Raw genomic sequence first — 16,702 nt, 5'->3', positions numbered from 1 at the left:
GACTATAAGCATTGAATTACTTTGTTTCCAGACTGCTTTCTTTGAAATTTATTTTGATATATTTGTGTGTTTTAGTGTTATGGTTTATTATTTCTTTCTAAATTAACTTGATTCTCTTTTCCACCACCAACAGCTACAGTCCCGATGCCAAGTCACCGCCACCCGGCTGGGCCAGTCTTCTCTGCGCATTTGGCCTCTTTGTCTATCAGAGTTTGGATTCGATCGATGGTAAGCAGGCGCGTCGCACAAATACCTCTTCACCCTTGGGTGAGCTTTTCGATCACGGTTGCGACTCCATATCAACCGTTTTTGTGGCGCTTTCAGCGTGCATATCCTGTCAACTAGGCCAATATCCAAATTGGTTATTCTTTCAGGTGCGTATGTATAGATGCCATTTAAAAAGATTGAAACATTTCACACTCCTTTCATCCGGATAGTGCTTTTGTGCCATTGCATTATTCTATTGCGCCCATTGGCAGACGTACGTTTCGGGCACGTTGCGCTTCGGCAAAGTGGATGTGACGGAGGCACAGTTCACCATTATGGGTATACATGTCATCTCGGCTGTTTTCGGCTCGGAGGTGTGGCAAACGCGGGTATGATATTTGTTGATTTTAAACTATTTTTATTCTCTGCTAATAATGACATATACTTTATTACTATTTGCTTTGTGGGATTCGTGGTTGAAAGACGCTAAGTGTCATTTACAAACAAAATTTTTAGCTAGTAAATTGTAATGTGAGTAAAGTTAGCAAAACTAACGTAAATTCTTGATTTCACTACAGCACATGAATTAATGGTTCTCGGAATATGAATTTGATCACATTAAAATGTGTGCAAATTGCTGAAACGCAATTCTTGTCACTTATAGTAAATAAAATGTAAAATAAATAACTTCCGAAAATATTAAAAATTAATTTTTGCTTAAATCCAATCCGCGCTGGCGAAATTCGAAGTTTTTCGGAGTAAAATAAAATTAACTCCGAAAATTTAGAAATATTAGTATTTGCCTGAAACGATCTATTATAATACAATTTCGAACTGAATTAAATAATGACGTTTCTATTCTTTCGAAATACAATAGAATAGATTTCACAAATGAGTTTGGCATTAACCGGCAAATATTTTTTGATGCAAAAATCAAAAACCTATTTAAATTCACTTAGATATCTTTTTGTGAACACTATTGCTCAAAATTATATTTTTAAAACATAAAGCATGCTTAATAACTCTTAAAAAATGTGTACAGTTTTACCCCAAAAATAAAAAAATTAACAAATCATTTTTGTTATAAATTTTATATAGCATCCTTTCGAATTTACACTTTTTTTATATTTCAAAACTGCGAAGAGAAAAAATTTTTTGTCTAATTGGCTCAAATTTGCGTAAAATACATGTGTCATACAAATTGTATATTTAGAAGAAGAAGAACAGAGTGACTTGCTTTAATTCGCTTTAATTCTTTGATTCGTATCTACCAAAATATAAAAATGTATAAAAGTTCGGAATGAGTGCATAAAATATAGCGTAATGGCTAATCGGATAATCTGTTTCCTAAAAGAAATAAACGTATTGACGCTTGGCGATTTTTTACCCACGATACTCCAAATTCTATATGTATCTTTAAACACGTTTTTTTAATTTTAGGAACTGCTATTTTAATACACAAATTGAAGTTTCTTTATAGGTCATATTTTTTTATTTTACGTAACTAATTTAAACTATTTTATACACTTTTCTTTGACTAAATTTTTTTCAGTGATTAATATATTTCTGTTTTTGTTAATACCTATTTGGGCTACAAAATTCATTTTAGTATAAACAGAATTAGTAATCCAAAAATTGTTATGTGGTTGGCATCTAAAATACGTTAAGTTTTTTTATCGGTATTCTCAGAAATTTTTTTTTTTTTTTTGTGAAAATTCATCATCGGCTATAGATAGATAGTAGGTGAAATGGCTAACTTCTTATTGTTGTTAATTTTATGTATTTAGGCTCATCTGGAAATTGGCACAGAGAATTAATTAAAAAATAATTTTTTATCGTTAAGAAGCTAGTAATTATTTTTATATAAATCTATAAAATGCCACAATTTTTTATGTATTTAACATTCGTTTTTTTTTTGTTTTGGAATATATAAAAATTTCAAATCCATCTGCATACATATATAAATTTACTATAAATATATACCCTTTAGATGTTTGGTAATATTGAAATGTGGTCCATCCTATCGCTAATGACCCTAGTTTGTGGTATTTGGTCATTATGGTTTATATTCTCAGTTATTTTGGCTGGCGGTGTTGGCAAGAACGGCTCCACAGTTGCAGTAAGTTTGCCCTGAACAATTTAATTGAAAAACCAAAAAATAAAAATGAATGAAATGACTATAAAAACTAGACAGAGAAAGGAACATTTGTGCAAAACAAAAAATAAAAATGTTAGAACAATTAGAAATTTCAAAAAACAAAGAGCACGAAAATTTTATATGTATTTAAATTATTTTATTCAGAAATGAGTGTAAAGTAATTAAAGTATTTTTTTGCGCGCTACTTGCACTAAAAATAAACGCAAATTCGGTACAAATAAAATATAAAAATATTATATAAAATTTAACTTTCTATTTTGAGTGCCACTTTGGCTATAAAAAAAAATAAATAAAAAAAAATGTATACAAATGTTTTGTCTAACTATATAGTTTTTTTTTTGCTTCCATAAAATATTATAACTGTATTTATTTAGACAATAAATAATTTAATTTACAATGATTCGAAATGAGAGCAATATTAAAGGGCCAATGCCCTCAAGCGCATTAAGAAGAAATATAAAATTAATATATTCATTTAATAGTATTTATGTGCCCTACATACATACATACATATTGCAATGAATTTATATATTTACAATTTATTCATGGCTTAATTTTGCCTGTAATTTCTACTACGTTACAGAATGTTTGCAAGTCAGTTTTTTCAATTGAAAACTTATTCGTCTGTGATATGTTATTAAAAAAAAAATTATATAAATGAAATTCTATAATTCCAATTCTATATTTTGACTATGTAAAAAATGCATAGTTTCTTTAAATTTTTCCTATAATTTTTGCGCAAAACGGGAAAATCCTTTGGTTTTTCGGAGCATAGTTAAGAGTCGAGTGTATGCGGAATTTGTAAAAAATCCATAGTTATGCAAAAACTATAATATTGTATAATATATACATAATTTATATATTTCTTTTTACACAAAACTAATTTTTAAAATCAAAAGCTCGACAAGCTCACTCTTGGCAAAATTGAATACTTAAATGAATCTAAAAGCGCCTATTATGATGAATACAGGCTGCATTACAAGAGAATACAAAAATGTAAAATGTAATTGTCTTATAAAAACCTTAAGAACCCCTAAATACTTTACGTAAAACTAATTCCACAAAAATTCAGAAGCAAATTTTATCAGTACCCACCAATTCCCTTTACAAAGGATTTGTTCCAATACTTTTCCCGCTTATTTCACAGTGATATGTTTATTTCTAATATTCGATCCACAAATCTGGCTGTCAGCTTACACACTTTGTATTTAGATACTTATTTCCTAATAACTTTATTTAGAAAAAAATGTGTAATAATTTTAAAGACTTAGCAGAGAGAATGCGATAATTTAGATAACTTACATATGATGGCCAAAACTTATGATGGTGGTGCCCTGAACATTTTATGCATATAGATAATATATATTATATATCGTATAAAAACTTAAATCCGTAAAGTTTAATACATTTTTATTTTATTTTAATAGTATTAATGTACACTTTTTTCTATTAAGTTGGCTTATATAGAGAAAATAAAGTATATTATATACAATAATTTCAATCGATGAGCAGTAAAATGACACATATCGCAAATCCTTCTGGATCTTTAAAACACCGCCACCACTGTTTTTGCATAGTGGCGATGAATTCTCATAGAACTCAATAAGTCAAAACGAAAAGTAGAGACGACGTTTTTCGATATCTCGTTTAGTTTAAGGCGTTACATACGTGCAGCAGCGCCAAAATTGCGCTGTTTTTAGAAGGGATAACAATAGAAATAAATATAAAAAAATGTTATACATTGTTTATTAGCACTTAAACTTTATAAAAAAAATTATTTAAATTTTTTCCTGACCTAAAGTACAATGAAAAAAAAAGTTGCTCCACGGCCTGCATCATTTCTCCTTGAAATGTTGATGGATCAGCAAAAAGTAAAAAAATTCTTGTAAAATAAAGTTATAGTTATAGTCCGTCGAGCCGGATTTTTGAATTTCGAAAAATTTTGCAATTTACGGCATTTAAAAAAAATATGCGTTTTACGTCATAAATGCCACACTTTAATTATGTATGTTTATAAAATTTTTTAATAAAAATATCAAAAATCAAATCTATTTATAAAATACTTTCGAATATTAGAAAAAGAACCGCATCAAAAGTTATTAAAAAACTGCATGAGTGGAGACCGCGCGGACCGCCCTCTACCTAGTTAATGGGCTGTAGAAGCTATAATATTGGGAATTTCCGCATGAAAATTTCACAGTATATTCGAAAAAAAATCGATTTTTTAAATTCTGGACGTATGTAACCCCTTAAAAAACAACGAAATTGAAAAAAAATTAACTATTGGGTTGGCAATTAAGTAATTGCGGATTTTTTTTTTTTAGAAAATCAAAGACAATTTTTTCATGGAACTAAATATCAGGCCAGTCCATAAGTTCGTGCGTTTTTTAGTTGTTGTTACTCGCGTGCGAAGATTCCATTTTATTTTTTAACAACACGTGCTTCTATCCGCGATTAAAATCACTTGTTGAATGCAAAATATATCAAAGAAAATATAAATAGTTCCGTTATATTCCGCGAATAATTTTTTGTATGCAAAAATCGTACAAAAGTGAAATTATGGGTAAAATACGCACGAACTTATGGACTGACCTGATAACTTTATTCTGTAATGTATTGCCCATTTTGATCAATGACCTTTTGCCATGTTGTTATTGTTGTAGCAGCATAAACATTCCCGTGCATGTACGAGGAATGCTGCTGAAGTGACAGTCCTTGGCCGGATATATGCATATCCGGGTCGTTCCGGTTACGTAGAACCGACTGTCGTGGGAACGACAAGCAGCATCATAATCCCACGTTCATAAAACTTCTGGTTTTTATTAGCAAAAAACTGAATCATGTACGATTTGACATCATTGTCATTATTGAAATTTTTACCATTCAAGGAGTTTTGTAAAGATCGAAACAAAAAGTAATCAGATGGTGCAAGGTCAGGACTATATGGTGGATGTGGCAAAACATCTCAACCAAACGCCAATAATTTTTGCCGAGTGGCCAAAGATGATTGTGGCCTTGCATTGTTATGATGGAATACAATACTTTTTTGATTTGTCAATTCGGGCCGCTTTTCGTCAACTGCATTGTTTAATTTCGTTAGTTGTTCAATGTAGACATCAGAATTGATCGTTCGGTTGGGTGGTAAGAATTCAAAGTAGACAATTCCTTTGTAATCCCACCAAATTGACGACAAAACCTTCTTTTTATGAATATCAGCTTTTGATGTTGTTTGAGTTGGTTCACCTATCCTGCTCCACGATCTTTTCCACTTGATATTGTTTTAAACAACCCATTAACGTTTTAAAAATGGATCATTCTCATTACGTTTCTTTAGCAAACCGCAGCTGTTAATGCGTTTCTTTCAGTACGTGAGAAACCCATGTATCGAGTTTTTGAACATAGCCAAGTTGTTTTAAGTTATTTTCAATGCCTGTATGTGATACATGAAGCTTCTCGGCAATCTCACGTGTCGTACTGTGACGATCCGAATCCATTGTTGCTTTTATTAGGACGTCATCAACTTCAATTGGGCGATCAAAGCGTTTTTCATCTTTGAGTGAAAAATCATCAGAACGAAATTTGGCAAACCCATTTTGGCACTGCCATTCTTTTCAGGCTTCGTCACCATAAACAGCACATAACTTTTTAGCTTGCGATGCAGTTTTCCCTTTGCGGAAATAAAAAAGCAAAATATGACGAAAATGTTTCTTCTGATTTTCCAACGTACGCAACCGAACGAAACACTTTTTTTACTCATTGATAGCTGAATTGCCGACTATCAACTAATAAAATGTGTTTTACATTTGTTCTACGTCTGCAAACCTAAAAATTCAACTGGAGCCACCTATGAGTAAAATCCGCAATTACTTAGTTGCCAACCCAATAATTCGATTACTTAAAAATTATAGCGATTAAGTACATATTATGGGCAAACTAAAAGGTGGCGCAAAATTAAACACCAATTTTGATTTTGCTTAACTTTTTTCCTAAATAAAAAAAAATATTTTGAGTGATAGAAATCTTTATTTTGTGATAGAAAGTAATAGAAATCTTTGAGCCCCCCATTGCTTATATGTTTGTATGTGTATATTGCAACTGTCTAGTTCACAAGTGTCAAATATAATTGACGTATGACGCCATTTGCAAAAATTATAAACAAAGCAATGAAATGCCGAAATAAAGATTTCCATCACTTAAAATCACTTTTTTTTTGTATTAATTAATAAAAAATTATTCAAGAATCAAAATGGATGCTTAATTTTGCGCCATCTTATGCATACATTTATGCTTTATTTTTGTTTTGGAACGACGAATTTGTGTAAAAAAAAGTTAGATGAATCCAATTGAGTATCCAAAATAACGACAATAACGAAAATTTGTTTGCATATTTTCTCGGCAAAATTTTCTGTTCACTTCTCATCGATGAAACTTCATTTGTTTTTTACTTTCCTTAATGCCTGTTTAAATATTTATATAATAATGTATTAATTATATGTATCTTAACATATTACCTGATATTAAATATTAACCGTTACCTTTTTTTTCTTTTCCTCTTAGCTTTTTATTTTTATATCAATGTCCTTTTTTCATTTGGTTAAGGGTTGCTTTTTAAATATTCTTCATTATAGTAGACGATATTTTGTGTATAATATGGATCAGATCTTTCCCAGCTTTTCAAAGTTATATTCCAGCTAATCTTAAATGTAATATTTTCACAAAAACATTTTTTTTTTTAAATTTTTTTTTTTGTTAGACCGCACTGCGTTAAATTGGCAATGCAAGATTATCGTTGCAGAAGATTTTTAAAATATATTTTACTATGGTATAAAAAAATTAAAAATTTAAATTTGTTTTCTTTTGCTAACTTTTATTTCTTAATATTTAGGTATGTTTCTACTTATTCCATTTCTGTCCAATTTTGTTTTATATAAATTCTCCTAAGTATAGTTAATTGAAAAATTCCAGCTCATATCTTTTAGTTAGACTTCACGTGGAGTAAAATCTGCTCAAGTGCCTTTCCGAAAATTTAAAAATTTCCGAGTTGCTTGCGTGGTTGGGTACTTAACCGCACCCGCTTAAGAGCCTCAAAGTATTTCGCAAATATGCCCAGCTTCCGTGCTACAGAAAAAAATTCGATACAGCTATGGTTTCAAGAATATTGTCTACACTGCTTTTGTTTAGCAACTTTGAGAAAAGTATCTCAAATTTAATCCAATAATCAATTGTGGTATTTCAAATGTTTTGTCACACACGAAGTGTTTTTTGAATTAGAATTAAGTTACCATAATTTAAGGCAGTTAACCGTGTGAAAGGGTTTTGCTGTACTATGTGAACTTAATAATTTTGTATACTCGTACTTCTAGTTTGCTTAACAATTGAACCAAAAAAAAAATGCAGGTATAAGCTTTCAGCAGGAGCAGAGTTCTGCCAAATTGTTTCTGTATGTGAGTTAGCGTCTTAAGCGTGAGGCACTTAACAGGGAAATTGAGATTTTATTAGAAAAAGAGTTTCACGAAAATTTTTTATATACTTAAGTGAGTAAGCGACTTAAGCGTGAGGCACTTAACAGGGAAATTTTGTTTGAGATTTTATTAGGAAAAAGATTGCCACTAAAATTTTTTATATACATACATAAGTGAGTAAGCGACTTAGTGGTTAGGGGTAGTCAGAGGCCCGAAAAAATGATGATTTTCAATAATTTTTGTTTGCTAGTCAATTGCTTTATTTTACAAAAATAAAAACCTAGCATTAATACATCATGTTTCGACTTGACTTAAGTAAAATTAAAAAAAAAAGAATTAATTGAGAAAATTATTGCTTTTTGGGCGAAGCCCGTTTTCCCAGAAGTCCATTGCGGTAATCAATACAAGTCTTTGGAGATTTATTTAAAATCAATCCGACAAGAGAAATTAGTTTAATTAATAGATAATATTGTGCCTGATCAAAGCTTTTTTTCAAAATTAACAATATGGCGGCCTCAGGAAATATATTTCAGATTTTTGAGAAAAAAACCCACAATTAATTGTTAAAAATAACCGAATTTTTTTTAAAAAAGAATCCTTCGATCAGGCACGAGTTGTTTATGTGTTTCAAAAGCAGTATACATTTTATCTACCAAGCGGTTTTTGAGTTAAAGTGATTACCAGTTCAAAAAACATTGTTTTGAGAAAAACGCATTTAAAGTTTTGCTATCGATTTAGGAGCGCCCGAGTGCCCTTTGTTAATTGTTGAATAACTTGAAAAGTATTTGTCGGATTAACTTCAAATTTTCACACAATATTTTTAGAAGTCTGACTTCCTCTAACCCCTTAAAAGGGAAAAATAATGTATGATCTTTCATCAGAAGGCAGAGTTCAACCAAGAGTGAGGGCCATGCTTTTAAGTTAGAGGCACTTAAATGATTTCTATTGCTAATCTATATATATATCTTATATCTAATACTACTGTGGGCAAAAAGTAAGGTGAATTTGGTTGTAAAATGAAAAATCTTTATTTATTCTTGTAAATCAATTTCATCCCCTTCAAAATAATCCCCTCTCGATGAAATACACTTATGCCAACGATTTTTCCAATCTCCGAAACATGCCAAATTGTCCATTTCCGGTATAGCCATCAGCACCTTATTCGATTCAGTTTTTATCTCCTCAATCGACTCGAAACGCGTTCCCCGGAGTGGTCTCTTGAGTTTTGGGAATAGCCAGAAGTCACACGGAGCCAAATCAGGCGAATACGGTGGTTGCGGAACGATATGCGTGGAATTTTTGGCGAAATGGTCACGAAGAACGAGTGCAGTGTGAGACGGTGCATTATCGTGATGCAAAAACCAAGAGTTGTTAGTTGTTGGCCCATAATTCTGGTCTTTTTAGACGAATTGCTTCACGTAAACGACGCATAACGCTCAAATAATATTCCTTATTAACAGTTTGGCCAGGTGGAAGGAATTCATAGTGCACCACACCACGAAAATCGAAAAAAACTGTCATCATGACCTTTATTTTTGAACGACTTTGGCGTGCTCTTTTCGGTCTGGCCTCGCCTTTAGCACGATATTCGCTTGATTGGTCGGTTGTTTCGGGGTCGTAAGCATAAATCCAAGTCTCATCTCCCGTAATGATGCATTTGAGCTTGTCCTGATAGTCTGAACGCATTGTTTCACACACATCAACGCGACGACTTTTTTCCAAGAAATTGAGAGTTTTCGGTACCAAACGGGATTTGACTTTTCGTAGGCCCAAATGGTCTTTCAAAATGGTTTTCACAGATCCTTCTGATATTCCGATCATATCAGTAAGGTCTTTAACAGTCAACCGACGATTTTTGAGCACTAACTCCTTCACTTTATTGACGTGTTGGTCATCTGTTGACGTTGATGGTCGGCCGGAGCGCTCCAAGCGTAAATATATTACTGATAATGACATTCACATGAAAGTTGGCCCAGATGTTATTAACAGTGCTGCCAACTCATGAAAAAAATAACTAGAGCGAAATTTTAATCCCGCGTAGTTTGACAAATAAATTCACCTGTTTTGCCCACAGTAGTATATTATTTTATAAAGTTGTATAGGAATTTATTTGCCACCCAACATTGTTTAAACTCCTTAAGGGGTTAGGTGGGTTACAGAGGTTCAAAAAAAGGGTATTTTTACCATTTTTTTTTTAATATATACAATCATATATTTTATTTAAACAATTCAGCATATCAAAGATACATATTTAAACAGTATTTTGTGAAGTTTTTATTTAAAAATTCCGAAAACTCAGCCGTTGGTACCTCATCTCCCTTAACGTCTCACAAAAAAATGCTCTTGCCGTGGACAGCATAACTCATTATTGGTTCATTTAAAATCAAAAAACCAAAAATATTTCGTTAGTACATGGATAAATCTCGTTACTGGACGAAGGAAAAAAAAAATAAAATTTAATTTGAATTTTTGACAGACTTTGAACAAAAAAACACATTTTTTGGTCAAATTTTCGTCATGTGTTGGCTCGAAAAAATTAGTTGTAATAAAAATAAAAAAAAATCCTTCGTTCAATAACTTGATAATGTTATTCCAAAGATGTGTGCAAAATTTGAACAAAATCGCTTCATAACTTTTCGAGAAATCGTGTCCACCGACTTAAAAAATTGAGTTTTGAGATAAACGCGTATACCTGCGAAACGCTGCACTGACATGGCCTGATGGGCGGAACTTCTGAAGGGTCTATCTCGTAGAATTTTACTCGGATCAATTTGAAATTTTTGGAGAATATTTTAAACATATTATACTATTTAATAAGACAAAAAAAAAATCGATTTTTTGAAATTTTCAAACCCACCTAACCCCTTAATATGGTTTTCTAAGCTCTTGAGTCCTGTTATGTCAAAAAGATGTGTCTTAAATTCCCTTATATGCTAAAGATTATCTTTTAGTTTAAAAATCGGACTTTTAAGAAAATGTACAATAACATCTTCGCACTTTTCGTTTCACATATTTGTGGGCATTATTTGGTTTAACATTATTTATCCGTACTCTTTGCATTCCCTCGTCTCGTTCTTGGTATTTGTTCAACTCTGTTTTTTTTTCATTAAATAATTTTTAATTTTTACAGCATTCTTCGATCAAATAAAAATGTACAATGCCGTCACAATGCTGTGGTGGCAAAACTCTGTGCGCTGTATCAATGCAACAAGAAAAATTGACTTTTTATGAAACTCAAAATTATCACACTTTCTTTTTTCTCTTTTCTCAATTTTCTTTTTCGGTGTATCAAAAAAAAAAAAAAAATTGCAAAACAATACGAAATACGATCTACAAACTTTAGATTCCCCTCATTGGCGGGCGTTGGAATTATATCATTTTAATCGGCATTACTTTGGGTTATCTCGTGAATATGATGAGCTTTTCCAAAATGTTTGTTGAAGGCGGCAGTGGCAAAAATGGTTCCTCCGTTGCTGTAAGCATAAAAACACAAACAAAAAAGCAATTGTATAACCTCCAAAAATAAAAAAAAGCAAAAAATAAAAACCAAGTCCTAATCCTTGTCCACTTTTGTACAAAATTAATTGATTAATCGATTCACTAGTGACTAAAGCACTGAAAGAGCCTCTTGTTAATATTTATTTCTAACTAAATTGAAAATGCGCTACTTAACTTGTTTTAAATAAATACATACTTTGTAAACAAGCGGCCGCCGATATGGTGTTTAGTTGTTGTAAGAGCACCATCAATTTAATAATTACTCGCAACGCTATGTTCGTCACCACTAACCGATTAGTAATTTTGATAAAGAGATATTTGGTTCACTTTTTAATGGCAAATACTTTTTATGGTAGTATTATGATCGGATTAAGTATTCTCCCTTGTTTTGGCCATAATAAATACCATTTTCATAATTTATGTATGCAACAGTTGCTTAACTTCACCCGAGTGGAAGGGGTACTCAACATGTGATTGTAATTTATATAAAATATATGTATTGTTTTTTTGTGTGTGTAAATATTGCAATAAATGTATTGCTGAACTTATCTTATATACTCCGAAAGTTGACATTAGTATATTAAATATTATTTTTTTTTTGTTAGAAAATTAAACTTAATCGCCGGTAAACGAATACAAAAAATTGATTTTATGATAAAATTAGGAATGCATACTCAAATTATCTCTAAAACGGCAGATGCCGTTTTGAAAAGTCTTTGCACAGTAGTAAAACACTCAAGATTTGCATTGCCAACCGATTGAGATCTTTTTTAAATCGTTTAATAACGATGGCGCGCAAAACTGCTTTGCTTTTGTTCAGTGAGGTTTTCGGAGTTTCGGAGTACCATTTAAAAATCGCTTGAAGAATACATCCAAGTTGTAAGCCCATAAATATGTACAAACGAAAATAATACTTGTAGATTTTTAAGGGGGAACGCCACTGTGGGGGGTCAAAAAATAGCCGATGTTTGGGTTTTTTGTTTTTGTAAGTAGGAATGATTATTCGACGATCGGACCAAAGGCAATTTATTATATATGTATTAAACTATGTTGATTTAATTTTTTATTAAAAAATATTGAAAATTGACAAATTTATGTATATAAACGTAACGAGTTCAAAAAAAAAAAAATGACGTCATCTGGTGGCAGCGATACAGCAATGAATAATCAAAAAACCAAAAATTTTGTTAATCTACACAATAGTGGCTATCGTTGTACGTAGCCGTTTTTTTTTTTTTTTGCAAAAATAGTGGTGATTTGAATTTCGTTGTGTGTTTTTCACCATTTTTTTTAATTTTCAACAGGCCCAAAAAAGTAGTTATTTTCAAAATTTTGAAAATCGACTCCGTAGAACGATAGCCAATGCGATAACAAAAATTTTGAAAAAAAAATTAAAATCGGTGCATTAGTCTTCGAGAAATCGTTGCCACCGTATCAAAAAAGTCGTTTTGAGAAATAAGCGGTTAAAGTTTTCATTGCGTATTCAATAGTTCTGCATGCAGTTACATCTATCTTGTATATCTCAGTCAATTTTTAAGATTCAAAGTTAATAATTTTTGTACATTTTTTTTGAATATTTATACATGTGGGCAAAAAGTAAGGTGAATTTTTTTGTCAAACTTCGTGGGATTAAAATTTCGCTCTAGTTATTTTTTTCATGAGTTGGCAGCACTGTTAATAAAATCTGGGCCAACTTTCATGTGAATGTCATTATCAGTAATATATTTACGCTTGTGTTTACCAAACGACCAAGAGTGCATTTTTCGATTTTTACAATGTCTGATTTGATTGAGCAGAGAAGTGCCATCAAATTTTGTTTGCGGAATGAAATTTCGGCTGCGGAAACGTTTAGCATGTTGCAGAAGGCATTTGGTGATTCGACCATGTCGCAGAAAAATGTTTATAAGCGATACAAAGACTTCAAAGAGGGTCGAGAACGTGTTGATGACTTGGAGCGCTCCGGCCGACCATCAACGTCAACAGATGACCAACACGTCAATAAATTGAAGGAGTTAGTGCTCAAAAATCGTCGGTTGACTGTTAAAGACCTTGCTGATATGATCGGAATATCAGAAGGATCTGTGAAAACTATTTTGAAAGACCATTTGGGCCTACGAAACAATGCGTTCAGACTATCAGGACAAGCTCAAATGCATCATTACGGGAGATGAGACTTGGATTTATGCTTACGACCCCGAAACAACCGACCAATCAAGCGAATATCGTGCTAAAGGCGAGGCCAGACCGAAAAGAGCACGCCAAAGTCGTTCAAAAATAAAGGTCATGATGACAGTTTTTTTCGATTTTCGTGGTGTGGTGCACTATGAATTCCTTCCACCTGGCCAAACTGTTAATAAGAAATATTATTTGAGCGTTATGTGTCGTTTACGTGAAGCAATTCGTCTAAAAAGACCAGAATTATGGGCCAACAACTAACAACTCTTGGTTTTTGCATCACGATAATGCACCGTCTCACACTGCACTCGTTCTTCGTGACCATTTCGCCAAAAATTCCACGCATATCGTTCCGCAACCACCGTATTCGCCTGATTTGGCTCCGTGTGACTTCTGGCTATTCCCAAAACTCAAGAGACCACTCCGGGGAACGCGTTTCGAGTCGATTGAGGAGATAAAAGCTGAATCGAATAAGGTGCTGATGGCTATACCGGAAATGGACAATTTGGCATGTTTCGGAGATTGGAAAAATCGTTGGCATAAGTGTATTTCATCGAGAGGGGATTATTTTGAAGCGGATGAAAGTGATTTACAAGAATAAATAAAGATTTTTCATTTTACAACCAAATTCACCTCACTTTTTGCCCACAGTATACTTTCAGAAAATGCAAAAGAGATCGATTATTTTGAATTTTCACAGTGGCGTTACCCCTTAAGCTTCAAGAACTCGAAGTTACCTTTTTTTCAAAACTTCTTAAAATACCTAAGAATACATTTAAGAACAGGCATAATATTTAAAAATATAAATATTTGTAAAGATAAACTAAATTTTAAAGTTTTTAAAAAATTAAGAAATGCCTGAAAAGTAATTGAATATTAATTTAAACCCAAATTTATGTAAATTATTATTATTTTGCATACTCAATAGAATCGTTAGTTGTTAAAAAATTAAATTGAGGATACATATGTATGCACTTTAACAACATACATACTTTTTTGGATTCTTTTCAAAAAACAGCGCTTTAAAAATTTAAAGTCACAGTTTGAGCTTGAAATTGATTATTATTTAGACAGCCTAAGTTTTCGGAGTATTTTTGGAGTCACTGAAAAAGCTTAGTTCGAAGCTGCTAAAATTTTGGAGATACAAAAACAATTTTCTTTTTCTCTAAACCTATAAAATAAATCATGTAGTTCATTTTTATTTGCATTTTTCGATGCAATTATTTACTAATAAATTAATTAATATTAACACAATTTTACGTGTGAATAAATATTAAAAAGTTTAAAACTACAACTCGTTCGTAAAATTTGTGGTTTTCTAACCAACAAAGGTTTTCGGAGTCTTTAAAAAATTAAGTTCGGAGCTTTAAAAGTCTTGAAAAAAAATGTTTACCCAAGAATTAAGCTTTCATTTCATTTATTTATCATCGCTGTAGTTTTATTTAACAAATAATGCAATCCCTGGTTTGTTGATCATATAAAATTATAAATCAAGTAAATATATTGAATTCATATCTAAATAAATCAGTTTAAATGTTTAGTTCAAGTTTTTATTTTATTATTTAAGTTATTCTTTATGTTTTTTTATAAAAGTTTTAGAATTTCTTTTAATTTTCCGTCGTCTTATGGGCGAGTATTACAAAAAAAGCTCTCGGTCGTTAAGGGTTAATGGATATCCATAATTTAAAATATCTCTATGTCTCAAAATATTTTGTAAAATTTTATTGCATCATTTGGAGGTCATGAAACTTTTTTTTTCTAAGTCATAAAAATACACCTTATACGAGTGCAATTACAATAAGGCTGATATTTTTCTTCATTTCATGTAGCACAATTTTAATCATTGATAAAATTTCAGAGTTGTAAAATTTTGATGTCCAATTAGTAGCCAATTTTTTACTTAAATTTTAGAAATATTTTTGGTTTGCCGTAACCTATGAAATTTGCAGAATCTTCTTGTGCTTTAAGAAATGTAAAATTGCAATTTGAGCCTCCAATTAATTATAATTTTAACACACATAAACTTTCGGAGTATTTTGAAATCATTAAGAAAGTTGGACTCAGTTACTAAAATTTAAATCGATGATTTATTTACATGCATACATAATAACATACTATAAATATATTATATACATAGATTAATTAAGAATATGGAGTTTTCAAGAATTTACTTAATTGATGCTGGCCTGTGTTACATGTTGATTACTCCTCCATTTTGTGCGCCTGTGGTCCCATACCATTTCGTCTCTGAATAATTACAAAATATCGCACAGACATATATACCTACAATTTTCATTATCAATATCTCGCAAAAGGCATCGGGAAGCATTCTTGTATCGAACATCGGGGTCAAAAATCAGTCGCTTTTCATAAAAGGATCCACCATCATTCATTGAAAACGTATGCCTTAGGCATTCTCAAGCTTTTGTAGGTCGTTTAGTTCATCATCATCATCATTGATTAAATGTTGGGTAGTTTGCTGCAAGTAAGGCTTGATTGTTTTAAAGAGCTTTACATTTCTTTTAGGTAATTTTATAAGCTACAAATATGTTTTTTTACAAAACAATTCGCATTCATACCCAAAAACAAAAATATCACCTCTACGCAAATTTATGATAAATTAAGATTGAATTGAATTCTTTTGGTTGTAGCGATTGGCATTTATTGTACTACTACGTATGCTTATACAGGTAAAAAATAATAATTTTTGTATGGGTCTAGGGCAGTTAAAATGGACCTATTGTCTGGAAAATTGTGGAAAATATAACAAATTGACATCGAATTTTTTGCGTAATCTCATGGCTTGAAGCTAGTTACTTGAGGGTGTTTGCGGTCGTTAATTATGAATTTGGGGACGGAAATTTAAAATTCATTTTGGCTATTTAATTAAAAACAAAAAAATTTTATCGTATTTGGTTGAAACTCGGTACTCGGCGGGTTATTTAGTGGCCACTGTTAACTAATCCGTTCTTTTTTTGCTAACTAAAAATTTGATATTCAATATGGCGATTGAATTTAAAAAAAATGTATGGGCTCGCTCGTCGAGACTCGATATTAGAAAGTTTTTGTAGTCACTTATTAAAAATTTGATAATAGTTTTTCATATTTCAAAATTTTGAAACCAATATGGCAGCTGAATTTTGAAAATTGAATTTTGCAATTTGAAAAAAATTGATTGGATTCGCTCCAAACTCGGTAAAAT

The 16,702-nt window shown here is 31.4% G+C and overlaps 1 protein-coding gene across 6 annotated transcripts in view; it reads left to right on the top strand.

Annotated features, from left to right (window-relative positions):
• Nucleotides 1–16,702, top strand: part of LOC129243997 (cholinephosphotransferase 1) — a 51,960-nt gene that overhangs the window by 22,631 nt on the left and 12,627 nt on the right. For 2 of the 6 annotated variants that reach the window (XM_054881552.1, XM_054881549.1), the window contains exons 2-4: nt 134–374; nt 438–596; nt 11,171–11,302. In XM_054881552.1, the coding sequence (XP_054737527.1) occupies nt 134–374; nt 438–596; nt 11,171–11,302 (532 nt within the window). Of the gene's footprint in view, nt 1–133; nt 375–437; nt 597–2,197; nt 2,327–11,170; nt 11,303–16,702 lie in introns of all 6 variants that reach the window. The other 4 variants (XM_054881547.1, XM_054881550.1, XM_054881551.1 and 1 more) reach the window with 3 other exon arrangements.

The sequence above is a fragment of the Anastrepha obliqua genome, chromosome 4, assembly GCF_027943255.1.
Source record: "Anastrepha obliqua isolate idAnaObli1 chromosome 4, idAnaObli1_1.0, whole genome shotgun sequence".
NCBI classification, from domain to species: Eukaryota; Metazoa; Arthropoda; class Insecta; order Diptera; family Tephritidae; genus Anastrepha; species Anastrepha obliqua.
The sequence above is the reverse complement of the archived record's forward strand: the minus strand, read 5'-3'. Positions and strand labels throughout refer to the sequence as shown.